The 23687-nt window shown below is 51.8% G+C and overlaps 8 protein-coding genes across 8 annotated transcripts; 4 read left to right on the top strand and 4 right to left on the bottom strand.

The window, feature by feature from the left end:
* Positions 1 to 435: 435 nt before the first annotated feature.
* Positions 436 to 936, top strand: BDW47DRAFT_125669 (Dabb family protein; the record flags this gene model as incomplete). Its single annotated transcript, XM_024816424.1, has 2 exons — positions 436 to 537; positions 724 to 936. The coding sequence occupies 2 exons, from the start codon at positions 436 to 438 to the stop codon at positions 934 to 936; spliced, it is 315 nt and encodes a 104-aa protein (XP_024672255.1).
* A 328-nt stretch (positions 937 to 1264) lies between these two features.
* BDW47DRAFT_30106 (putative GTPase activating protein (Gyp5)) lies at positions 1265 to 4325 on the bottom strand. Its single transcript, XM_024818696.1, has 3 exons — positions 4195 to 4325; positions 1623 to 4112; positions 1265 to 1560 (listed from the first exon to the last, which is right to left on the bottom strand). Exons 1-3 carry the CDS (start codon positions 4225 to 4227, stop codon positions 1498 to 1500), a joined length of 2586 nt encoding a protein of 861 aa, XP_024672254.1. The 5' UTR covers positions 4228 to 4325; the 3' UTR covers positions 1265 to 1497.
* Positions 4326 to 5348: 1023 nt separating this feature from the next.
* Positions 5349 to 6699, bottom strand: BDW47DRAFT_30094 (Rab geranylgeranyltransferase BET4). The gene is made up of 4 exons (XM_024818695.1): positions 6619 to 6699; positions 6452 to 6562; positions 5819 to 6398; positions 5349 to 5766 (listed from the first exon to the last, which is right to left on the bottom strand). The coding sequence occupies exons 1-4, from the start codon at positions 6625 to 6627 to the stop codon at positions 5396 to 5398; spliced, it is 1071 nt and encodes a 356-aa protein (XP_024672253.1). The 5' UTR covers positions 6628 to 6699; the 3' UTR covers positions 5349 to 5395.
* Positions 6700 to 7634: 935 nt separating this feature from the next.
* On the top strand, positions 7635 to 8296 carry BDW47DRAFT_105558 (uncharacterized protein). Its single transcript, XM_024812599.1, has 2 exons — positions 7635 to 8008; positions 8254 to 8296. The coding sequence occupies exon 1, from the start codon at positions 7686 to 7688 to the stop codon at positions 7914 to 7916; it is 231 nt and encodes a 76-aa protein (XP_024672252.1). The 5' UTR covers positions 7635 to 7685; the 3' UTR covers positions 7917 to 8008; positions 8254 to 8296.
* On the top strand, positions 8259 to 10982 carry BDW47DRAFT_117494 (WD40 repeat-like protein; the record flags this gene model as incomplete). Its single annotated transcript, XM_024815083.1, has 3 exons — positions 8259 to 9786; positions 10404 to 10623; positions 10742 to 10982. The coding sequence occupies 3 exons, from the start codon at positions 8259 to 8261 to the stop codon at positions 10980 to 10982; spliced, it is 1989 nt and encodes a 662-aa protein (XP_024672251.1).
* A 213-nt stretch (positions 10983 to 11195) lies between these two features.
* On the bottom strand, positions 11196 to 14179 carry BDW47DRAFT_105555 (WD40 repeat and Utp12 domain-containing protein). The gene is made up of 2 exons (XM_024812598.1): positions 13448 to 14179; positions 11196 to 13386 (listed from the first exon to the last, which is right to left on the bottom strand). Exons 1-2 carry the CDS (start codon positions 14014 to 14016, stop codon positions 11412 to 11414), a joined length of 2544 nt encoding a protein of 847 aa, XP_024672250.1. The 5' UTR covers positions 14017 to 14179; the 3' UTR covers positions 11196 to 11411.
* Positions 14180 to 16459: 2280 nt separating this feature from the next.
* On the top strand, positions 16460 to 19760 carry BDW47DRAFT_30081 (putative transcription regulator BDF1). Its single transcript, XM_024818694.1, has 3 exons — positions 16460 to 16969; positions 17032 to 19105; positions 19167 to 19760. Exons 1-3 carry the CDS (start codon positions 16869 to 16871, stop codon positions 19497 to 19499), a joined length of 2508 nt encoding a protein of 835 aa, XP_024672249.1. The 5' UTR covers positions 16460 to 16868; the 3' UTR covers positions 19500 to 19760.
* A 1019-nt stretch (positions 19761 to 20779) lies between these two features.
* Positions 20780 to 23596, bottom strand: BDW47DRAFT_105551 (SNARE-binding exocyst subunit SEC6). Its single transcript, XM_024812597.1, has one exon. It carries the CDS (start codon positions 23236 to 23238, stop codon positions 20959 to 20961), a length of 2280 nt encoding a protein of 759 aa, XP_024672248.1. The 5' UTR covers positions 23239 to 23596; the 3' UTR covers positions 20780 to 20958.
* Between the last annotated feature and the right edge of the window lie 91 nt (positions 23597 to 23687).

Genomic DNA, 23687 nt, shown 5'->3' with positions numbered 1-23687 from the left:
CAAAACTGACGCCATCCAGGTATTTATAAGCAGAGACTGTCAGCAGGAATATGAAAATCGACTCTATAACACTAGCAGTGTGTATAGCGACTAGCTATAATTATTGATATAATAGGTAGGTAGGTAAATACAATGGGCGGAGCATCCATCGAAAACAATCCATTGTTATCCTCGGAGATACCCCGCACAGAGTCGGTCCGTCCCCACGTCCAGTACCTATGGATAGGACTGTATAAAGCCGAGAAAGTAATAATAGTACGTAGTAAAAGTATGCGTCAGTAAACCATATAAACCGCTCACCCATCCCCTATCACTAGCCTGGTTGGTATCCTTATACTATTATCCGCAATCTCCGCCCCTCACTCACTCACTCACTCACCCCACCTTCAACACCAACACCAACACCACAGAACAATAGAAGAACAAAAACAAACAATGGCTCCCATCGAACGCATCACCCTCTTCAAGATCCCCAACGAAGCGGACCGAGACCGCGTCTTGGAGCAGTACAAGGTTCTCGCGAAGACGGCTGTTAAGGTATGCCTTTCTTTCCCCTGCTTTTGCTGCAGCAAGTACATACATACGTGCATACATACGTGCATTTACTGCACACCCCATCCCTCCTCTCTCCACCTGTCTTCACCGCAGAACAAGCCAAGAGAGCATCTACCACTCCTGCAACACAAAAACAAGAACATCGCTAATAACTATGATGATATCTAGGACGGAAAACCCTACATCACCTCCGCAGCTGTCGGAGTCTCCTTCCCCGACGTCCGCAACAAGGGGTACAACATTTCCGTGAAGACGACGTTCGCGTCGATGGAGGACATGAAGTTCTACGATGAGGAGTGCGAGGCGCATAAGGATTTGAAGAAGATTGCGGGGCCGGTCAAGGAGGATGTTTTGACGACTTTTTATGAGAGTATTTTGTAAATCTTTTTCTTGGGGGGGGGGGTTCGATTTCTTGTACGGTGTGACGATAGTGAGGATGGAAGGATGATGTATATACTGGGTGGGTTGGCTAGACATATACAATTCTATCAACTCTGATGAATTGATTGATTGATTGACTGACTGATCGATTGGATAGTCGAATAATACCTATCTTTTCGTGATATACACTGCATGCAAGACATACTGTTCATGCACATTCAGGAGAACACATTGAAGAATGCCCAAAGGCTGACAGAACAAACAAAGGGGAGATAGAAATAAATAAAGAAAAGCACGCAAGACAGAAACACCCGCCTTCTAAATGAGAAACACCGACGGGAGGGAAATTTTCGTTCAAAGTTGGTCATAGTCAAGAAACCCGACCCCGGCCCAGGCCGGGACGGCTGAGCTTGGTCGAGATAGAGAGGAATGGTGATACATCAGTGGCGTGATCATCCAGAATCGCGGTGTCGCGCCGTTGTCCAAGATTCGCCGGCTAAATGTACAATCATACACCAAGGGAAACCGGAGATAGTGGCCACAAGAAGAAAAAGCGGCAATCTATCCAAGAGCTTTGCGGAGATCACCCCATTTTTGCTTCAGATTTTCGTAGTTTTCGCTGATCTACATTTCCTTGTTAGCTCACTTCGCTGCTGTGCCATGTTGGTAATGGTCCAAGAACTCACCTCGGCCCATTGCATCTTTGCCTCGACAAGCTCCTTCTCCATCTCCGCCATCTGTTCCACCATAGACCGGTTCTCGTTCTGCACCTCGATGTTGCGCTTCATGATGCGGTCCATCTCTGTCCGGAGCTTCTCCTCGACCTCGGCGGGCTGTTTGTCACACACGTTCTTGAGCTCCTTCACCTGCATCTTCAAGGCATCGTTCAAGTCGGATAGCTCTTCGTTCTCAACCTTGACGTGGATAAGCTCAGACGCCAGCTGAACGTGCTCTTTGTCGGATGCCTCCGCTTGTTCTTCGAGCAGGCGCACCCGAGAGCTCTGAGTGGACACGGTATGCTTCAAGCTCTCCAGTTCCACTTCGCGCTCTTTCTCGGTTCGCACCTTTTCTTCCCACTCCGCCGTGTACGCCTTGATGGTCACCGGGTCAAGAGGAATAGCACAGGCATCCTGGACCAGGATGTCCGCACGATAGATTTCCTTGTCGGCAGCCCCCGAGCTTCCAAAAAATCCGTTTTCCAGAATCGACGACGCCGAAGGTTGCTTGTCAATGTAGACGTCGAACAGGCGCTCTTTCAGGAAGGCCGTCAGGGGCGTCATGTCCTTCATGCCCAAAAGGGTGTCTGCGTTGCGCCGCATAATGGCAAGAGCGAATTTCAGAATAGTGCTTTCCAGACCCTCTTCGAATATAAGGTCGTAGATGCGAAGAACCAGCTGCAGGGGGAACCGATAAGCGAACAGGGTGAGGAACCACTGAGTGGCGTACAATTGGGGGTTGACCCCGCGCCGGTGAAGGTGACAGCAGAGGGCTGGCTCCAGGTCCTCAAGGAGTCGCTCAAAGAGGTAGAGGGCGCGATGGAGACCTGGCATATCCTGGATGAACATCTCACGCAATCCGTATTGGTTCATAAGTTTCGTCAGGAGGGTGAACGCCTCCACCTCGTCCATATTGAACAGCAGAGGCATGGCGATGAAGTTCATGCCTTGGGCGTAACCTACCGCTTCATCGTAGAGAGCGTAGGCTTTGCACAGACCGAAGAGGCCTTCCTGGTTGCCTTGCGACACGAAGTAGCGGGAATAGCTCGTGCGTGCACCCAAGTCGCGCCGAATGACCTTCTCCAGTTTTTGAAGGGCGGCCGCTTCATCCTTGGCTTTCTTCGCTTGCTCCTTGGTCAGCTTCTCAGGGTCGGCCTCCCGGGTAGGGCTGGGTGACCCGTTGACCGAATGCGCGACCGACGGAGAGCGTTCAGAGCGAATAGACGAGCGTGACGAAGACGCTGTCGAATTCTCGTGGGCGGTGCCGTTGACGGAGTGATGCCTTTCCTTGTCCGTACCGCGCGCAACCAATTCCCTGTACAATTCTTCGAGACCGGGGTTTCTGCTGTCAGCCAGGACTTGCCAGATGACCCCGCGAATGGTTTGCGGGATTCCCCGTTTGATTGCCGCGTTCAAATCGTCCGAGTTGGCACCCTTCAACGCCTGGGCGCCGCCGTTGACCAACTGTTGCCAGAGTTCCCAATCAACGGGCACTGACGCATCGGTCGCAGAAGTCGAGAAGCCCGAGACCGTGCCCGGGGCAAGATTCGGATTGACAGTGGACGATGTACTCGGGGGTGATGTTGCCGAAGTAGCGGCCGACGATTCATGCCCCTCTTCGGGTATACTGGGAGGCGGGCTTCCGGCGGAGTGACTGATGCTGCCACGTCCAGACGTGACACTCCCATCGTCGGCTTCCGAGACCTGTTTCTCCTCTCGCATCCGCAGCTGCTTGAATTGGTCCTTCAGACTGTTCCGTCTTGGTCTCCCTCTTTCCCCATCTTCCGCAGCCATCTCCGAGTTGCTAAAGACCGTCGATTCCGAGGCATTGGTGTTTCGGCGGTCAGTCGGGGGAGGAGATTTGACTTCTTTGCCGCCCGTGGAGTTCCGAGAAAGCCAGGCAAATGGACCTGTCAGTTTGCGCGCCGGAGGCGGCGGCGGCGCAGCTGGTGGGGGATTTTTGTTGACCGGAGGAGGAGCCCACGGGACCGAGGGGAGGTTGTTAGATAGGCCCTGGACACCTTGGGTCGACGTTGAGTCTCTCGACGGCAAAGGCGGGGGTGAGACTGGTTTGGCCTCGGCCTCCTGGTGCAAATCCGGATCTTCGGGGGATTCTCCGTCTTTATTACCGCCGGCTAGATTGACTTCGTCAAGAGATGTGGTCGATAGTCGGCGAGCCGTCAATAATGGGGACTTTTGTGGTTTGTGATTTGGGTCGCGGGGCGTTTCCGCTTCCGACACTCTGTCCGAACTAGCATCATCCGTCGCTTTCTCTTCGGCTTGTTTATGCTCTTCCTGCGAGGCAGATGTTTGAGGAGAGGGAGCGTCAGGGAGTTGCGGGGTCTGGCCCGAGCCACTGGGTGAGCTGTCGGTTAGAGAGCGCGTTGATGACCCCTGGGGAATTGAAACGCTGAGGTTGCTGTGGGACTGAGGAACTTCGGAGGCATCGTCGAAGGTCTCCTGCTCGAAGCGAGAGAAGATGGATTAGCGTTTTTCCTCTTTGGCATCCTCGCGCAACCGGAAGGCGAGCGGAGTCACTCACCCCTTCGTAATCTCTGCTATCCCGTTGAGACATGGTGTGTCGGTGTGTCGGTCGCGCGGGGAGTATTGCGCGGTCTGGAATTCAATCCGCGGGATATCAAGCCGAGGTGATAAGCGAGGCTGTAGCGGTATGCGAGATTGGGACGAGATTAGATCAATGGACAGGCCATGATACGAAACACGGGAGAATGTCAAAAAGAAAGCCAGATCGCGAAAGCCACCGGTGTGGATCAGAGGGAAAAGGAGAGGTAATAGGGAGGAAGGGGAGGTTGGATGGAATGAGGACCCAAAGCCACCAGGGGAATGAGCCGTTCCGAAACTAAGGATTCCTGTTGAACGCAAGTCTGGCCAAGCAGACGAAGTAAACAAAACCCGCAGGTATGACGAAAGTAAAGAGAAGCAGAAGAAGGGTCAAGGAAAGCAACGACAAGTATAAAACAAGCTCCCCACCAGAGAAGGGTTGGAGAGAAGAGTCCGGGGAGAGGGAGGGGAGGGAGAGAGAGAGAGGGAGAAGGATGAAAATGACGACTTCGTAGGGAGCCAGAAGAGGAGAGAAGAAGGGGAAGGAGGCGGGCGGAGGAGCACCAGCTGCGTATTATTGTTGTTCCTTTGGGATGGATTCTGGTCCAAAAGCTTTCTGGCGGGTCTCGACCCTGGGGAAAGACTAGGTAATTCACCAATAATCATCCTATCTACATAGTGATCAACCGTCCACCGTCAACTGGCCAAAACTTCCAAAAAAGGAAAGAAAAACCCACCGTTCCCCTGGATGGACGTTTATCCCAATAGGTGGGGAACTTGGATATGGTCCGGATTGCTGCTTCTCTCTTTCTTTCTTTTTTTTAATTTTTTTTTCACAGTCTATTGGCTACTAATAGAGTATAGGGAAATAGTCCAATCCTATCCCCAGGGGGACGCCACCTGTTGTTCTGAAACCGACCCGGAAACCTCCTTCCACTGGAGCCAGGGAGGGCCCCACTACCTTTTCAGTTACGATCATCCATAGGAGCATTATTTATGGTAGATATTGATCTATTTATATATAAGATATTATTTTTATTTTTATGTTGATGTCTTGTTATATATATACGTGTGTATGTGTTTATGTATAGGTATGTACATATTAGAGAAAAGAAGAGAAGATAAAATGGTTTGCAAAATGCGCCATGCGGGAATCTACAGCTGGGAGGCAAGGTCCAATATCATCTGCACAGTTGCTGTTCAAAGTCAAGCCACCGTCCGCGCCTTAGCGGGTCCAACTTCTTCAACTCCGACAGCCAGCCCATGATCTGTTGCTGGTCCTCGCTGTGCATCGTCCCCTCAACCTTGGTAGCCAACAAGGTGTAGTCAATGAGGGCCTGGTAGATATATTTGCAGTCTTCCGCTCCATCCAGCATCTCCTGGATCTCGTCAATCTCCCTGCGAAGGTATTCCACCCGCTCGGCATCACTCAGATTCGGGGCCATGGTATGCTGAGCGATTGAGGGATCAAAGGTACACATCAGGTTTTGGTGATAGAACCACAATGACTGGTCATATGGGTCGATTAGAGCCCGGTGGATAAGGTCCAGTTCTACCAGGTGTCAGCTGAAAACTTGGTGACAAACACCAACAGTTGAACTTACCATCATCAAGCATCTGTTTCCGTTCATCATCACTGGCCAACTTCTCGTCCATCAGCCGTTGAATAAGCTTCGTGCGATAATGCCAGGCCGAGAAATTAGATAGGTTAGTTCCGATCATTTTCTTCGCGTACTCAAATTCAGCCGGTGCCATGCTTTCTTTTTCCGGTGCGAGATGCTCCAGCGATTCAACAACGAATCGCCGGTATCCCCAGCCATGGAAATTTCTGCTGTCGAGGCTAAGCATTTTGCCAACAAGCCCGAGTTCTTCTTGCCAGAACCGGCGCGCTACCGGCAGCGGAAGTAGTCGCTTGGCTTCCTCAAGAAGCCACATGCGATAGTTCCATATCCAATAGCATTTAGGAAAGCTTCGCAAGAGGGGAATCAAGAACTGTAGGTCATCCTTGATCAGTGCTGCGACCCGGTCTGATGCAGATCCCTCGACACAACTCGCCACTGCCTGTGCGAATTCATGCTGTAGAACTCGTCGCCGATGATTCCAGACTGTGTAGTACTCCGGGTTTTTGCTCAACAACTCGGATATTTTCTGCAGGGTTTCTGGTGTATATTGATGCTCCGCCACCTGTTTGGTCAATCAGTCCACCATTAATTCTTTACCGGAAACTCAGTTCTAACCTTCTCTCGAACCTGTTGATCTATCTGACGGTAATTTTCAATTTTGCGGAGCTCCTGTTGGCGAACTTCTTCGGACTTCTCGGTCTGTACACTATAGCGGGGGATTCCATGCTGCCCAGCCAATAATTAGTAGGGGGTGAGATGGGTAAAGACGGGTGAGTGTTTACGCTGGCCATATTGACTCTGGAGAGAATTACTACCGAGCCAAGCAGTAAGTGTGATCATTCAAGGGAGCCCCTATAATGTTTCTTAGAATCAAAACCGAGGATTTAGTAGATAGTAAGATGGATGAATCCATTTGGCTGATTAGATGGGGAAGCCGCTGCCACTTGCCGTATCTGGAAGTATCACGTGGTCTATACATAACGACCCTCGCAGTCACCGATCTTCACTTTCCTCTTCCCCTTCTCCTTCTTCCTCCTTTACCAAACCATGAGAGACTATCTTTCAAGCAGTAATTAATACTAGTCTTACCTCTATGGCCTCATTTCACATCAGCGGGTTGGGCAATCCGTTCCTTACTCCAGCGTCACTTATCGACTACTGTGTCTGCCCACTGATCTGAAAGAGTGCCCATAGCGATGTCACATGAGAGCCAGGACTCATGCTGGCAGACAGAATACTCATCAGGAGGGTCTAAATCTGGATATCTGACACCCGAACTCACGGATTCTTCAGAAGATGGCGAATCTGAGACATCGTCCCAACCGCCTGCTACGCCTCCCACCCTCATAGGGCCTGACTTTCGCTCGCGACCCGATATATACACTCCTTTGGTACTGACTGAGACACCAAGAGATAGAACACTTGCTTCCAAAGCTCATTTCAAACCAGTCAATAATTTCTACGTCGCCAGTGACACATGTCAATCTCCGTCCACGACACACACCTCTTCCCAGAATGCAACTGACCGAGACAGGAGGCGTGCGTTCAAACGGAGGGGAGTCCATATGATGTCTGATAGGTTTATATCAATACGTGGGCTTGTAGGTTCTTTGCCAACACAGTTCCAGGTCGGGAGAAATCCCCTAGAATTGAGCAGCGAGGAAAGGATCCTGCGGCATCGCCCACTCAGAGAGGACCCTTTCATGCCCACACGGCCGCGAAGACCTCTAAGCAGTCCAAGGGTACCTGTTATTCGTCCTCATTACGGCCCACATCTTGTCGATGATCTCGCTTTCGGGGGAGGTTGTGGAATAGACGGATTACGCAGACAGATCAGTGCTGGTGCCGTATGGAACGTCGGAGGCTCATCAGCTGCCATAGCGCAGCAGCCTGGTGCGGTGTTTGGTGGGACAAATCTGCATGCGAGTGGAACGACCGCTCCGATGCACGCGGCCAGGTTTCTGCCGCCGGCTGCATCAATAGAGAGAGTACAGAAATATCAGTCAAGAGTTGCGCTTGCCTTGGATCTCGACCCCGCTGCAAGGGTGCTAACAAATTCTGGACTTTGGCCACTGCTTGAGCTCACGCCGAGTCCATCTTCTCCCAATTACGAACGACTCTCGCCGTTAGTTTGGAAAGAGAACGCATGGAAGAGGGCTGAAAGGGGTCAATGTAAGTTCAAAATGGGCTAGCCCTTCATTGCCTGTCAATGGTCTCCACGCGGGTCATGATGCTGCTTTGATAATATTGTATCTGGCATGGAACCGAAATTCGCAGGTCACTGGATTCTCAGGGCTTTCATGTGTGGTTAAAGAATGTATCAGAGTTGGATTTGCCAATGGTTAGACATACTATGAATGACCCATGTGTATTATTTCGAGTACCGGAGTTTGAGGTTACTGACAATGGAACCACAGGGACGATGAATGGACTGAGAGCAGGGGATGACAGAACAGTCCCAACCCGTCCCTTCCGCATTTTGGACGCTCCCAATCTTCGAGATGATTTCTATTCATCAACTCTAGCGTATTCGGCTACTTCTGGTGTCCTCGCCGTTGGTCTTGGTAACCATGTTTATCTTTGGTCGGAGGCCTTTGGAGTGCAGCGCCCACCCCTGAAGGACCAACACACCTCCAATTATGTGACATCGCTCTCCTTCTCCTCTGAAAATGGCAGTAAAAGTATTTTAGCCATTGGTAAGCGCTCTGGCATGCTGTGTCTCTGGAGTGTCTTTGAACCATCCGTGCGGTTTCGGATAGATCATCCGGATACCATCACATGTGTTGCGTTTAAACAAACGAAATCACGAAGGCCTTCAGAACGGTTCCCGCAGATTGAGGTAGACACAGAGGATCTCGCTGTTGGTGACGACAATGGATTTGTCTGGTATTACTCTGTGGAATGGTCAGATGACGATGTCCGGGCTCAGTATAATTGGCATGGTTCGATGACCTTGCTTGTCAAAATATCTGCCCACTCACAGCAGATTTGCGGCATAGTGTGGTCGCCGGATGGCTCCTATCTTGCAACTGGGGGCAACGACAACACGTGTCTGCTGTTTGAGCTCGAGAAGATTATGCCACGGCGAACTCTTTCAGAGCACACGAACGACCAAGATGCGCTTACTGAGGCTCTAGGGCTTGGCAACTCTCGGGTGCACAGTGGTCGTGACCGTACAAATAATCTTCTTCCATTGGCTCGAACCAGCAGTGCGCCTCTAGCAACGGCTCTTCTCAACTTTACGGGAAGTCTCATAGCCGGAGAGGGCCGTACGACCTACATTCCGATGAACTGCCAGAAGCATCGACTCTCTCATTCTGCAGCCGTCAAAGCGATCGCCTTTGCCCCATGGAGACCGTCCCTTCTTGCTACTGGGGGTGGATCAAACGATCGAGCCATTCATTTTTATCACACACCATCTGGGGCTTGTCTGGCTACTATTAACGTCTTCGCCCAGGTAACGAGCCTAATATGGAGTAAGACCCGCCGGCAGATTGTTGCCACTTTTGGATTCGCACAGCCGGAGCATCCTTTCCGAATCGCTGTCTTCGCCTGGCCGAGTTGCGAACAGATTGCTGCAATACCCTGGGGCCCACATGGAAGCCCATGGGATGGTTTGATGAATAACGAGTATGGTGATTGCGGACGTGCCCTCAGTGCCGTTAGCTACCCAGGGAGACCCCCTGCCTATATGCTGCGAAGGCTGCGAAGCCAGGATAGCTCTTCTCCCCCTGACAGCTCGACCATACTCGAGAGGCTAACTGGGCGGGAGCAAAGCGACCCTGGTGGCCATGTACCCAGCGGGGCAGCTATACGACCCCGAGCCAAAGAGGGTGGTCTATGGTGCTCACGAACCACCGAGGAAGGTTGCATCATTGTGGCATCCAGCGACCAAACTCTGAAGTTCCACGAGGTGTGGACCAGCTCAAGGGCTACCATAGAAGGAACTGGTCCGTACGGAGGGAGTGAGATTCTCGAGGCACTCGAGGGATTTGAGAAGCCGGGAAAGGAGATCATTCGTTGATTCTGTTGATTCTGTCATGTCCAGTTCGCATTCCTGTAGAGCCAAATTGGTACTGGTGGATTATGTACTTACTGCAACAGATATCATTAACCTGTCACTTTCCACATGGTCACGACTCTCTCGCACACCTGTATGAAGTGTAATCGCCAGGGATAAATGAGGCATCGGAATGGTTACACAAGGGGTGGATCTGCACCCGCAAATTGTATCCTGCATCCATGTCAATTCACAATCAAGTAGTTCTCATATATTATACAGAGACCCTGCTTCTAGTGGGTCATGTTGCAGATATTATCGAGTGCGTGACCTGTAGACTCACTCATTAATCCTCAACCTATCCTCGTGTTTTCCCCGCCCTCTCACTAGTTTTCCAATATATACAGTAGTATCGCTCTCCCTCAGATCAAATATCTACCCACCACACTATCCACCTTCAATCCCCCCCTCCATATATACAAACCACAAACATGTTCACCACCTCAACCATCCTCACAGCCCTCCTCGGCACCATAACCGCAGCAGCAACAAAACCACCACCAACAGAACCAACCACTCCCCAAACCCTAACCCTAACCGTCCTCAACGCCCAAAACAACCACTCAACCCTCGAATGCTGGGCCCTCGTTCCGGGGTTCGAAAGGGCCTCTGAGCCAGGTATATCAGGCACGGCGTCGCTTTCTTTAGGGGCCCTGTCGGGAAACGCGAGCTACACGATGATTCCGCCGCGGTTTGATGGGGGGTTGCATAATGCGCCCGGGTTGCAGTATGTTTCTCCCGTCTCCTTTTTTATTCCCCTCCGTCTTCCTGCTCCCGAAAAGAAACAATAAAAAAAGAGGGGATAGGGAAAAGGGAAAAGTTAACAATAGCTGAACGTGAATTAGATGGGTGATTTTTCTCTCCGGCCTCGCACACATCACTCTCCCTCATTCAGAAGACGAGGCATGGATTCGTGGTGGCGAGAGGGGGACTATCCTGGTGCTGGATACGCGTGACGTTAGTGCTGAGGGCCATTTCACGGAGTATACGGGTGATGAGGTTACTGTTGCTGTGGAGGTTCCTGTGCATGATGTGCCGGGGCATCGGGTTTTGCATGGGGGGGCTTGTGGGGATGGGGGTGTTTGATCGTGGGGTGAGAGGTGGTTGACGAGGACCGGGGGGAATGGGAGTTGACAGAGTATTTCAAGTAGGTGGTGTACTCTAGTTTGATGGATTATGTTGGTGGTCAGTCATTAAGGGATTTTTTCTTGTTTTTGGCGACTGTTTGTATAGGGAAGGTTATTTGTAAACGAGTAGGGGTCATTCCAAATACACTACATTTGTAGGATCCTAAGTAGATGCAAGAATATAAACAGATAAACAGATAACACATGAATATAATAGCAGGGTTCAAGACCCTATTAAAGAACAAGAACGGAGGGTTTCTTTACTTTTGGTTGGTTGGTGGTGGATGAACAGGAAGGAGACAGTGGAAGGAAAAGAGGGAAAAGAGAAGAGAAAAGAAAGGAAAAACTCCGCCAGGTGCAAGTGTAGAAGAACAGGGTATAATCTAATCTATTTCTTTGCCTTGTTCTTCCCCTTTCCTCCTCCACTGCCGCCCAGCTTAGCCTTCTTAGGCGGCGGCCGGCTCGTCACGGCTTCCTCCTCCTCGTCGTCCTCCGTGTCAGCGATGAAGTCCGCGACAGAGCCTACGCTGTCGGTGTCTTCGTCGTCCTCGCCCTCGTCCTCTTCGAGCGACTCCTCCGCGTCAGAGGAGCCGGCCGACTCCTCAGCCTCGACGTCGAAGATGTCCTGGTTCTCTTCCTCGTCGTCGTCGCTGTCCTCGTCCTCGTCGTTGTCGGACTCTTCCATGCCGGACTGCACGGCGTTCAGCATGGACTCCTCGTCTTCGTCGAAGGTCTGGTCGCGGATGAGTTTGGTCCGCGGGGTGGTCGCGTGCTTCGCCAGGTCGGCGTCGCTGTCCTCGTCCTCGTCCTCGTCCTGTCCCTCAACGTAGATGACGTTGTCCTCGTCCTCGCTCTCCAGGCCCTCGGCACCGCTGCGGATCGACTGTCTCAGGCCGAGCTGCGCATCCAGCATGTCCAGCTTGCCCTTGAGAAGCAGCAGCGAGGAGAGGCTCGAAGAGCGCTGCTCCATTACCTTGAACAGGGTGGCCATGCGCTTGAGAAGTTCCGGGTTGCCGGCGAGAGCGCCGCCGTGGGCAACGCACGTCCATTGCACCCAGACGAGGAGGTGTCCGTATCGGCTGGGTCGGGAGGACAGACGCTCGGCCAGTTTCTGGAGAAGAGTGGCGGCGAGGGACGACTCGAGACGCTGGATGGTGGCGCGGATGATGGACGTATCGCCCGTGTGGAAGCACGACTCCAGCATGGTGTTGTCGTTGGTCTTGAGAGACTGCGCGAGGACAGTCGCCAGCGAGACACCGGTGGGGATGGGCTTAACGGCCGAGTTCTGTTTGCCGGGCACGAGAGCGCCCATTTGAGCGTCGTCTTCCAGTTCGGCTTCCACGTCGACTTCCTTCGCGGCGTTGGCACGCATTAGGTCGCCGAAGGTCGGTTCCCCTACGTCGTCGCCTTCTTCCTCTTCTTCCGACCCCGAGGCGTTATCCATCTCGACGTCGCTTTCGTCCTTCTGTGGACCGTTCTTGGCCTTGGGTTTGCTGGTTTGTTCCTCGTCCGAATCGCCTTCCTCGCTGTCGTCAACAGACATGGTATCTTGCTTTTGGTCGTCCATCTCAATATCGTCGTCCGCCATGGTGCCTTCCGTTACATCGGCTCTCGATTCGTCCACATGGCTTTCACTGGCGTTCTTGGAGGCGTTCAGGGCAGTTGATCCTAGTACGGAGGTCGTCTTGCTTCTGGGAACGTTCTTGAGACCTGTGAATGCCAGCTCATCGGTATCTTCGTTGAGCCACTTGATGCGCTCGAAAACAGGAATGGCGCCACCTTCCGCCCAGGCGACAAGCAGATCGGGTCCTTGGAACGAGACCGTCACTACGGGCACAGAAGCGCTCGAGCTTTCGGAGCGAATGATCTTGAGAGACGACTCCGCTCGGCGGGTCATCTGCTTTCTCTTCGCTTTGAGGCTCGCGGCACCCTTGGAGTTCGGGGTGTCTTTGGGCAGCACAAATGGCCTCGTGAAGAGTTCAATCGTACCATCGTCGGTCACGGCGGCGAGGACTTGCTTCTCCGAGGATGCGGAATCACCCGCCTTGCTAGCGGGAGTGTAGAGTGCCAAGGAAGATACTTCGTTTTCAGCCACCAGGTTCATCGCAAGCTTCCGGCTCTGAGGGTCGAAGACATTGATATAACGGTCGTTGTCAGAAGTGAGGAACAGCCCCGAAATAGCGGTTTCACCCGAGGAAGCGAGGATAGTGTGGATGGGGTTCCGCATGGCGTCAAATTGGATGTCGCCATTCTCAACATCAATGATATAAGGAGTCTGCGATGCGCAGATGACGGGAGGGTTCGACGGGAACGGGCGCGCAAGCGTGGAGAAGCCAGAAGCGGACTCGGGAAGGTTGACAACCCTAAAAACAAATTGTTAGATGGATATCAAAGGAGACAGTTCCGGATAAAGTGAGGACTCACTTCGTGCTTTGCCCACTGCGGAGGTCCCACTGCACCAGCTTGTTATCTCCACCAATGCTCCAACCCTCCTGTGCAGGGCGGTTGGCAGTGAACTTGAAATCCTTGACACCCCTGTCGTGTGCACCCGACAGAGTCCCGACAATCTTGTCCTCCGAGGGCGAGTACATGCGGATATCGGACGAGCTCGTTCCGAAAGCAACGACGACATCTCCCTGCTCACCATCACTCACGCCATTGACATCCGAGTGACGCTTTCTCTTCTTCTTCGACTGCTGATCGCGATCGCGTGACTTCCCGGGGTAATAGCCCCAATCCAACGACGTAACCGTCTCCTTCGGCCCTAAGACATGCTCGCACTGCAGCCGGCCCGTATTCGTATCATGTATCCGGAGATGCTGGGCATCGAGGCCTTGGATCACGGACGCGAAAAGCGCCAATTGATAGTCGGACGGCGCAAAGGAAGCCTTCAGGATCGACGACTTGCTACTGGTCTTAGTAAGGCCGGAGATCGCGGGCGACGCAGCGGCGGAAGTTTTCGACGCCGGCGGGCGAGACGCTTTTTTGCCCATTTTTGACAGAGACTGCGGACAGGAAAGAAGGGAAAAAGGGAGAAAGAGAAAGGGACCAAGTGATGCGCACGAGATAATATAAACAAAACAATTGAAGAAAATGGAGTTCCTGAAGGAACAGCACCGGGGTAGAGAGGGGCCTGTCGAAGTTGCAAACCGTCGCCGTCTTCTTGGGCGGTGTTGCTGGGATGGAAAAAAAAAGTTCTGTAGACTCTAGAGCCGGTAGTAGGCTTAACCCGTTTGGGTTAAGTCTCCGCCCAACTTGCTCTCGGTCGGCGTCTTATCTAATCGCTCCTCTTTCTTTCTTCCCTACTAATCTTCGACTTGAATCCTCCAGTCTCTACTCTTGGTTCATTTGGAATACCATTCGACTGGGTTTCGACATCTGTCTTTCCAGGAATATGGAACAGGAATCATCTCGGGGCATTTGCAGGCATCCACATTGTGGTTCCTAAATTCAAGCATACAATCCATCACAGCGACTCAATCATTCCATGCTGACTCCAGTGTGCTCCGAAATCTCCTGGGTTGACTGCTCCCTCTTTCTCATATAAGGATATATATATATATATATATCTTCTTGACCGTGTCTGTTAACCCGGATTGACGGGTGCCTTCCGGGCACTCCCAGTGAAACGAGTTTCTGTACCACTAGCAAACAGTCCGGTTCCCTTGGGTTGCGAAAAGCAGACCTTGCCTGTGTGTATATGTGGGTTCGCCAGGCATCGGTTTGAATGCGGATAGCCTGCTCGTCACCCGCGGTTACAACGGATGAGGCTGTGTAGCCCGTGTCAACCACTCTGTGACTCATTCTGATCTGTCCTGCGCGATTTGCAAGGAGCGCCAAGTTCATACCCACAAACAGACCAGGTTGACGCCGTGGATAAGATGCGATATCAATTAACTCGACATCCCAGCTGAGCACTTGCTCTTCTCGCGTCCTGCAAACAGAGCGTCCTAGGGACACTGGGTGTGGACGATAGAAGGTTGAACCGTCAAGACCTTCCCGGCGCGAAAATAGCCATCTACCTCGGCAAGACTACAGAATGGACTAAATCATACAGTGTTGTTCTATCAGTTTAGATAGAGATGGCTCGCCATCAAGGACAAGTATAAGGTGGAGTGATCGCATCAGCGTTTCCCTGGTTGACTAACCCGGATCTGATTCAAGAAGAGGGTTAGCCCTGAACCCTGGGGTTTCCACTGGTCAGCAGACCACCACATTCTGGAAAGCTCCCAAGCTTCCCAAGGAAATTTATGATGCAGCCTTTTTTTTTTTTCTTTTGGCGTGCCTAATGGACCAACAACATTTGGGTATGTCACATTTGACTTCGCATTGATCAGAGTATCACAATAATCACGATTGATCTGGTGTTGTATTGATCAGCACAGCTGGTTTGAAACAATGTGAAAAACTAAGGTGCCAGTAGTTTATGATTAGTGTGGTTGAATTTCCCCCCAATCCTTTTTTTTTTTTTTTTTTTTAGTTTGATTTTATTTTTTATTTTTTTATTTTCTATAGTTGTGTCTATCAGCTGCATTTTGTTGTTTCCGACTCTGATGCTCATATAAGGTACAGCTCTATTTCCATTTCCTTTCATTTCGTTTTCGTTCTCTTTTTCTTTTTCTTTTTTTTTTTTTTCAAGTTCCGACACAGAAAGCATGGTACGGAGGACCCACTCAACTACCAGTAATCACGAATCAGAACCCCGTACTTGTAGAACGCGTCATACCTTAACCAATCAGCCACTGCGGAATGGCTTGAACTAGAGTGATTGGGATTAGCGCAGCCGATGGAGTTAGCGGCAGAGGACGGACGAGCGCGACACGGCCGTTCGTACTTAAGGATTCTAGCACCCCGTCCGATTTTCTCAGACTCTGTTTCTGGAGCTGAGCTGCCTGCTTATCCAAATTCTTCCCTGACCGCCTTGGTGTCCCAGGTTACTCATACCCCTGGACCGCCTTGACTTGTCGCCCCCCTTCCAAGTGACCATCATTGTTATTATTTGGATACCTGAGATCCAACGCGTCATTCGCGTCGCGCCCTCAAATAACCATCCTCTTCCCCCTCCTGTCCAGCCCGGCCCAGCCCATCCCAGCCACCCTACTGCAGCTGCTTAATTTATTTTTCTTTTCGGTCGATTCTTGATTTTCTCTTGACTTTATCTCCTTAGCCTCTGCTGCGGATTTTGTCTACTTTGCTTTTTTTTATTATTATTTTGATTTTCTGACCGACTTGACGCAATATCCTCATCGGGAGGATAGATAGCCACTATTGCCTCAGGCATCTACGCTAACACGTGCCGATCGGACCAGGCAGTCACCTGACCGCCCTGGTTAATTCGGCCATCTTTCCATCTCTGAATTTCCTCTTTTCTTTTCGTCCATTTTCCCCCGCTTAGTCAACCCACCTTGCCGCCCACGTGACCCTGCATCATCTTCCTTCCGCCTCTTGGCACTATAAAGTCGTGCTTGTCGCATTCTCCACTTCCGACCGCGCTAACCTTTTGTTTGTACCTCTACTCTCTCACATCTCGCTCTCCCTCTCTCTTGCTCTCTCTCCTATCGCTACAACTCCCGTGCCATCGCGATTTTTTCTACAACCCGCGAAGACAATCATCTCTTCTCTTGTCTCCTGTCATCTAATCAGGTGTCTTGGCTGCCGTCAGTCTTCGAATCGATTCAAATTAGTTCTGTGATACCACAGAGAGTACTCTTTTCCCGTGGTCGTTGTTACCGTCACTGCTCCCTAAACTACAATCACAGAGATCAGCCTCTTATCTTTTCCCTACGCGTTAAACTCTTTGTATTCTGGTTCCCAGGGAGGTTTCTTATAAAGCCAGCGACCTCAAATGGCGACCCCGCCTCCCGAGGCACCTTCTGTCCTTAAGGAGGAGAAGCCTCAGCTTCCTCCGTCGCCAAACGGTGCATCTGATGATGCGACCGGCAAGGGGTAAGTGCTATCATCACTCTGCATGGATCAGGTTGGGCGGTGAATGGCTGACCATATCACAGTGGGCAGGATTCTATAACCGATGCGAAGCCAGACGCAGGGACCAATGGAGACCAGAAACCCACCGAGGCCTCTAGCCCGGTGAATGGCCAGCTTCCTGAGAAAGCTTCTTTCACAAATGGCGCAAACATGACCACGTCCCCTCCCAAGTCGCCTGCTGCCACTGCGGCTGATACCCCGACCCAACCCGCCGCGCCGACCAAAGAAGTCGAGCCCTCCAACTCGGATACTCCTGCGACGGAAGATGCAAAGGGAAAATTTGACGATAAACCTGCTGCAGGTGGATTGGATACCCAAGAAAATGCAAATGCTGCTTCAGAGGCTGCATCTACAGACCAGCACCCGTCGCAGGACGATTCCAAGCCAACACCAACTGAGGGCAATACCACGCAGGTAGAGGACGCTTCGACGGTTAAGACCGCACTACCTCACCACCCTCCTACCGTTGCACAGCCCGGAGGTATTTCGCACGAGGGCACTCCGGGCACTCCCAGTAACGATGCTGCGGTCGCCGCGCCTCAGCAGAGTACTGACCAGGAGATGCGGGATGCGCCCGAAGTTCCGGCTTCCCCTACGAAAGTGTCCAGAGAACGTGAACCCGAACCGAGTGATGAACCTGCCGCGAAGCGCACAAAGATCGGAGGGGAGGACACGGCACCCACGGAGTTCAAGGTCCCGACCCTTCCCACCCCCACCGCAGAAGGACCCGCGAGTTCCACGGTGAATGGCCGGGATGGAATGACCAAGGTCCAGCACAAGTTTCTTCTGAAGGGCATCCAGAGTTTGAAGCGCATGAATGACGCGCGGTTTTACCGAGACCCTGTCGATCCCATCAAATTGAACATCCCCCACTACCCGACTATCATCAAACAACCCATGGATCTAGGTACTATCGAGCGGAAGCTGAAGGCCAATGAGTACAAGACGGTCCAGGGTGTTGTGGATGACTTCAACCTCATGGTTCAGAATGCAGTGACGTTCAATAGCGCCGACCACCTTGTTTCCAAGGAGGGCGAAAGACTCAAAGGCACTTTCGAAAAGCAGATGGTCAATCTACCCAAGGCCACTGAAGTGGAGGAGAAGAAGCCCAAGAAGTTGTCCACCAAGACGTCAGCAGCCCGCCGGGAGCCCCGGACCAGTACCGGCAGTCAGCCCGCGAGCCGGGTCTCCGAGAGTTCTCCCCAGACAACAACTTTCGCCTTGGGCCCGGAGGGCCTACCTCTCATCCGTCGCGATTCGACCACGGTCGATGGCCGCCCTAAGCGTTCCATCCATCCCCCGAAGCGTGATCTCCCCTACTCCACGAAGCCGAAGAAGAAGAAGTACCAGTGGGAATTGAAATTTTGCCAGGAGGTTCTGGATGATCTCTACAAGCCGAAGCATTATCTGTACGCGTCACCGTTCTACGCGCCCGTCGATCCGGTCGCTTTGAACATCCCTACCTACCACAGCATCATCAAAAAGCCCATGGATCTCTCCACCGTTCAATCAAAGCTCAAGACCGGCCAATACGAGAACGCCAAGGAGTTCGAGACGGACGTACGTCAGATCTTCAAGAACTGTTACAAGTTCAACATTCCCGGCGATCCCACCTATCTGGCCGGGCAGAAGTTCGAAGAAGTTTTCAACGCCAAGTGGTCCCAGAAAGGGCGCTACCTGGAGGCGCATGAACCACACCCAGAGCCCCATAGTGCTTCCTCCTCTGAAGATGAGAGCGAGGACGAAGCCGAGGAAAGTGATGTCTACGATGACGAGAAACTCACCATGCTTCAGAAGCAGATCGCTGAGATGTCACGTCAAGTGGATGCTATCACTCAAAAGAAAAAGAAGACGCCTCCTCGGTCTAAGAAGGCTGGGAAAACGACCAAGTCTGGAAAGAAGGAAAGCAAGAAGTCCTCGTCCGTCACCGTTGGCAAGAAAGACAAGAAAATCTCGTCCAAGTCGTCCAAGCCTGAGAAGGAGCGTTGGATCACGTACGGCGAAAAGCAGATCATCTCCAATGGCATTAGTAGCCTTCCGGATAAGAAGATGCAGGAAGCTCTCAGGATCATCCAAAGCAACGTTCCAGCTCTCAAGGTATGTTTTGTTTCTCTTCGTCGATCGGGTAATGTTTTTTTTTCTAATTGTTGCAAAATAGGGTACTCAAGAGACCGAGATTGAGTTGGATATTGATGAGCTCCCCAATGATGTTCTGATGATGCTGTTGAGATTCGTCAAGAAAAATGCTCCGCATGTCATGGAAGACGAGGAGGTCCAAACGCCCATTGCGCAACAACCGGCTCCTCCCAAACCCAAGAAGAATAAGCCTATGAGCAAGTATGAACAGGAAGCTCAGATCAACATGCTTGAGAGCAATCTGTCTCGCTTCCAGGGCGGCGGTGGTCGTTCTCCCGACCCAGTCCCTTCGGTTGAAGCCAACGAAAGCAGCGATGACTCAGACGACGACTCCGAAGAGAGTGAAGAAGAATGAAGCAGCACGGGGACTGTTCAAAGACGCGGCTTTACACCGGGGTATCTTTCCGACCAAACCCGTCGGGTTGGTTGCTAGCTGCAACAGTTCTGTTCTTGTTCCACCCCTCTCGCGTGCAGTGCCTGTTGATCTCACAAATGCCTCTGACCACACCAAATGGGCAGCTATTATCTTGGATGTTCCGTTCATCTACCCGTCCAGGACTTTTCTGTTCTGTCTCCCCTTTTTCGTTTCCCTTTACTGGTTGTCGGTCAAGGTGCAGAGGCTGGGGACATCATCGTGTTTCTAAACATGGGGGCACTGGAGATGCTTGTACATATTCTATCTTCATCGTGCTCTTGGGCCTTTCCAAAACCCGTGTTTCTGCTTCCATGGCAGGGATTTGTGCCCCCCTTTTCTATTTTATTCCAGATAGCGATTGTCGAGTCTCTTTAGCGCAGCTTTTTCTTCCATCTTCACTCTACGGGTCCCTACCTAGTTCTTGTAAGGAGCGATGATCTGATCCAGACCGAGGATCCGGTTATGTCCAGCTGCCCTTGCTCTTTTTTCTTTTCTCTTTTTCTTTTCTTTTTTTCAAAGACAGGGGAACCTTGCAACCAGTCAGACCGACCTCAAGTCAAGTCCATGTGCACCTGGACCAAGACTCCCTCTGTCACCACAGTCGAACATCCCAAAGTGCGAACCGAACCGCATCTTACAGACGAGAATCCCTTTATTTCAACATTATTCTATTTTCTCCTTTCCCCCTTTTCATTTACTGGTTTATTTATTTATTTTTTTTTTTCTTTCTTATCTTGCGATTTTTGCCGGGTTCAAATTTGCCGGGTTTAAAGGAAACAAACAATTAGCTTAAGTGAGGCTTGTGCTTAGTTGTGCTGTTGTGGGCAGGGCACTACTCTATCTATGGGTGCTTAACTTTGTATGATTACGAAATGAAATGTGAAAATGGGAGCGAATTATTTGAGATTTTTCTCTATTTTGCTAGGATGGAATTTGATTTTCCATGGAAATAGACACGTATTGTATGTATCTGGATAGTAGTGGTTTATAGTAGATGAAACGTAGATAGGCAGGTGGGTGCGTGGATAGGTAGTAAGTAGGTGGTAGATACCAGCGTAGATGGGTTAGTAGTTATGGTGGTGATGCTGTGGTGGATTGTTCGCTTGGATTTGCTTCGTCCGTTTGAATAAGGATTCGATTACGGGTGCTCAATGGGTTGGAATCCAGTGGGATGATTACAGACAGCATTCTACTTCGATTACTCTACTTAGATGGTGTTTTTGGACGATGAATTTTGTATGTGAATGTAGACGAGTAGCCTTCCAAACGCCACGCTCAAAACAGCAAAATGACAATAGTAGATAAGTTAATGAAAGCAAAGAAGAAAACAAAAAGAAAGAAAGGAAGTAAAAGCAATCTGGTTGGTTTGCCTTCAAGCTGACATTATCCACAAGGACGCTCATCTCACCCGACTCAGCAAAGTCTCCAACCCCCGTTCAACAGACAGCTCCGCAGCCTTGGCCTTAATGGCGCTCACCATGCTGCGCTCAAAGTCATCCCTCGTCCGAAGGACAGCCTCAACCCACGACAGCTGCAGATCCCAGTACTCGGTCTTGAAGCTCTCGTAGACGAGGACGAGCGGGGCGCCCTTTTCGGCCTCGAGGAGACGGACGAGCCAGTCGACGAGGCGCCACTTCTGCTTGATGGTAGAGGCGAAGGAGTCCGGGTAGCGCTGGAAGAAGGCGAAGACGGTGAGGACGTCGTCCTTGAATTTGTCGGTGTAGGGGTCTGCGTGGCGGCGGAATTTGACGCCGCGGTTGCGCACGGAGGAGAGGTAGTTGATGAGGAGCTCGTCGGAGAGTTCTTCCACGAGAATGTCGGTCAGGGAGGAGTGCAGGACGGGCGAGTAGTCGTTCATGTAGTCTTCGAAGGTGGAGGTGATGCGTTTGATGGCGAAGTCGCCGTACCACTTCTGGGTGAAGAATTCGGGGATCGTGGAGCGGAAGTCGACGGCGAAGACGAGTTGCACGAATTGTGAGAGGCAGTACGTGCTCAGGTCGACGTAGCCGTCGCGGAGGGCCTCCAGCTCTGGGAGGGCGCGGGATACCATGTACTTTGGGTCGACTTGGGCTGCCATTTCGAGGCGGAATCGCGACAGGTAGCCCAGTTGGCCGGTGTCGATGTTGTCGTCGATGCAGGCGATCTGGTCGTTGGCCACGGCGATGAGCCAGTCCTGCAGGAGCTGGAGACCGTCCAGCTGGTCGCCGCCGGGGGCTTTGTATTTGGCGCACTCTTCGTCGATGAGGTTCTGCCAGGTTGTCTGGCGACCCTTGAGCACGTGTAGCATTGCGTCGACGATCCCTTCCACGACGTCTGATCGGGACGAGGCGCCCGATGCGCTGAGCTGTTCGTGAAGCATACGCCACATGTCTGGGAGGGTCCTTGTCCGGAAGTAGCCCTCTGTGTTGGTGTCCAGCGAGTCGGGAACGCGGTCCACGAAGCCTCTTTTGTCGGTGTCCATGATCCGATCCATCCATTCCTCAACCGCATTGATGATGATGTCCTGCCACTGTCGGATGATTTCGCCTTCGCGGTTATCAAGGATATTGGGTTGCAAATCAGCCTCCTTCCACCCGAGCTTGTTCATCTTCTTGTAGTATTTCTCGCACCAGTGTACGATGACGAGCAGGTTATCGGGAGGCAGCTCCGGATCATCGATCAGCCCGATCATAAAATCATGCATCATGCGGTGATAGATATCGGTGTATGTTTTGTATATATTCCACTTCTTTGGCATCAAAGACTGCATGCCCTGCTGGACGGTAAAGAGATCGTTGAAATACCAACGGAAGCTCTTATCGAGACTATCTGGATCACCCAGGAACTGCTCCTTGGTGTGTTCGAACTGGCTCTGCGCGTAGAACTCGACAGCTTGGAGGAACTTCTCCTTGTAGCCTCTAATAGTCTTCGGTCCCACGTTCATGGATTTGAAGCGACCAGCCAAGTCTTGGTGGTCCTTTTGCGCTTCTTGCAGCGCACGTACAGTGTCATCCTTCTTCTCCTCGGTCATGACAACAACCGCAAGACGAACGACCATGCTCGGGTTATCCGACTGCACAAGCGGGATGATATTCATGCAGGCCGTGCCCAGATGATCATCAAACCAATCAATTACAGAATCCAGGCCCTGGAAATACTCCCTAAGGGTGACTTCATCACCAGTATCCGTCGCTTTGCGAATCTGATCCATCGCCTCATCACGGAAGTCCCTCAGCCGCGAGATCTGCATATGAGCCCTTAACAAATTCGGCTGATTCTCAAGATCATCGTCATCCTCCTGCAACAGATTCTCAACCTCGGCCAAATTGGTGCTAAAATTTTCCAACCCCTTCTTCATCGCCAGCGTGGCTTCGAAATTCCGCTGTACTTTCGCCAGTTTGTCGATCTGCGAGAACTCATCCACGCTGGACTGCGACTCCGCACACAGCTTGTCAATCCCCTGCAGCTCATCCTTCGTCTTCGACACCTGCCGCTGACCTTCGGTGAGAGCGGTGATGCTGCGCTGGACCGTTTCCAGCTGGTCCCGGAGGCCCTCGCGTAGGTGCGAGTCAACGGCGGCTTTCTTGCGCAGGTATTCCGACTTTAGGGTGGTGATTTTGTCGAGGTCTTCGGGGTGGCGCAGGATGTCATCCAGCCGGGGCATAGCCACCGATCCATCCGCGTTACCGACTGGCGCCATGGTTGTGCAAACGTGTATATAGATGGGGGTATCGGTCGGAGGTAGGGAGGTGGTATATCCGAACTGCGCGATTGACCGCGGGGTCGAATTGAAATTTCGTCTGAAAGAGATAATATCCACGGAGGTTTCGAAAGAGACCCTAATAAGTCAAAAACCAAGCGATAAGTGCTGTAAAGCGACCCCGATCCGGAGTCGTAGAGTTGGTGACCCCTCTAGAAACGCAGGCCTCGTGAGTCTCCCTCCTGAAGCAGGGCTTCTATGCAGCCCGCATCCCAATTTCGATTGAAGATACCGATATTGGATAACAAGCTCGCTGGGTCTTCCTTCAACCAGATATAATTGGCCACAGAGAGTAGAGCGTCAAGCTATAAGCTGGTGGGGGGTACCGGGTAGGTCGCATCGATCTAGTTGACACACTTGGAGCTGTCGATACCGCCGCAGGAGGCCGC

The sequence above is a fragment of the Aspergillus candidus genome (assembly GCF_002847045.1).
Source record: "Aspergillus candidus strain CBS 102.13 unplaced genomic scaffold BDW47scaffold_21, whole genome shotgun sequence".
Taxonomy (NCBI): Eukaryota; Fungi; Ascomycota; class Eurotiomycetes; order Eurotiales; family Aspergillaceae; genus Aspergillus; species Aspergillus candidus.
The sequence above is the reverse complement of the archived record's forward strand: the minus strand, read 5'-3'. Positions and strand labels throughout refer to the sequence as shown.

Coding starts and splice junctions, on each gene's coding strand:
- BDW47DRAFT_105555 (XM_024812598.1), bottom strand. CDS start 14,016: ATGGGCAAAAAAGCGTCTCGCCCGCCGGCGTCGAAAACTTCCGCCGCT. Junction 13,387..13,447: donor CGCAGTGGGCAAAGCACGAA/GTGAGTCCTCAC, acceptor ATTTGTTTTTAG/GGTTGTCAACCTTCCCGAGT.
- BDW47DRAFT_30106 (XM_024818696.1), bottom strand. CDS start 4,227: ATGTCTCAACGGGATAGCAGAGATTACGAAGGG. Junction 4,113..4,194: donor ATAGCAGAGATTACGAAGGG/GTGAGTGACTCC, acceptor CGCTTCGAGCAG/GAGACCTTCGACGATGCCTC. Junction 1,561..1,622: donor CAAAGATGCAATGGGCCGAG/GTGAGTTCTTGG, acceptor AAGGAAATGTAG/ATCAGCGAAAACTACGAAAA.
- BDW47DRAFT_30081 (XM_024818694.1), top strand. CDS start 16,869: ATGGCGACCCCGCCTCCCGAGGCACCTTCTGTCCTTAAGGAGGAGAAG. Junction 16,970..17,031: donor GATGATGCGACCGGCAAGGG/GTAAGTGCTATC, acceptor ACCATATCACAG/TGGGCAGGATTCTATAACCG. Junction 19,106..19,166: donor GCAACGTTCCAGCTCTCAAG/GTATGTTTTGTT, acceptor GTTGCAAAATAG/GGTACTCAAGAGACCGAGAT.
- BDW47DRAFT_105558 (XM_024812599.1), top strand. CDS start 7,686: ATGGAACGTCGGAGGCTCATCAGCTGCCATAGCGCAGCAGCCTGGTGC.
- BDW47DRAFT_105551 (XM_024812597.1), bottom strand. CDS start 23,238: ATGGCGCCAGTCGGTAACGCGGATGGATCGGTGGCTATGCCCCGGCTG.
- BDW47DRAFT_30094 (XM_024818695.1), bottom strand. Junction 6,399..6,451: donor ATCAACAGGTTCGAGAGAAG/GTTAGAACTGAG, acceptor TTGACCAAACAG/GTGGCGGAGCATCAATATAC. Junction 5,767..5,818: donor GAAACAGATGCTTGATGATG/GTAAGTTCAACT, acceptor GACACCTGGTAG/AACTGGACCTTATCCACCGG.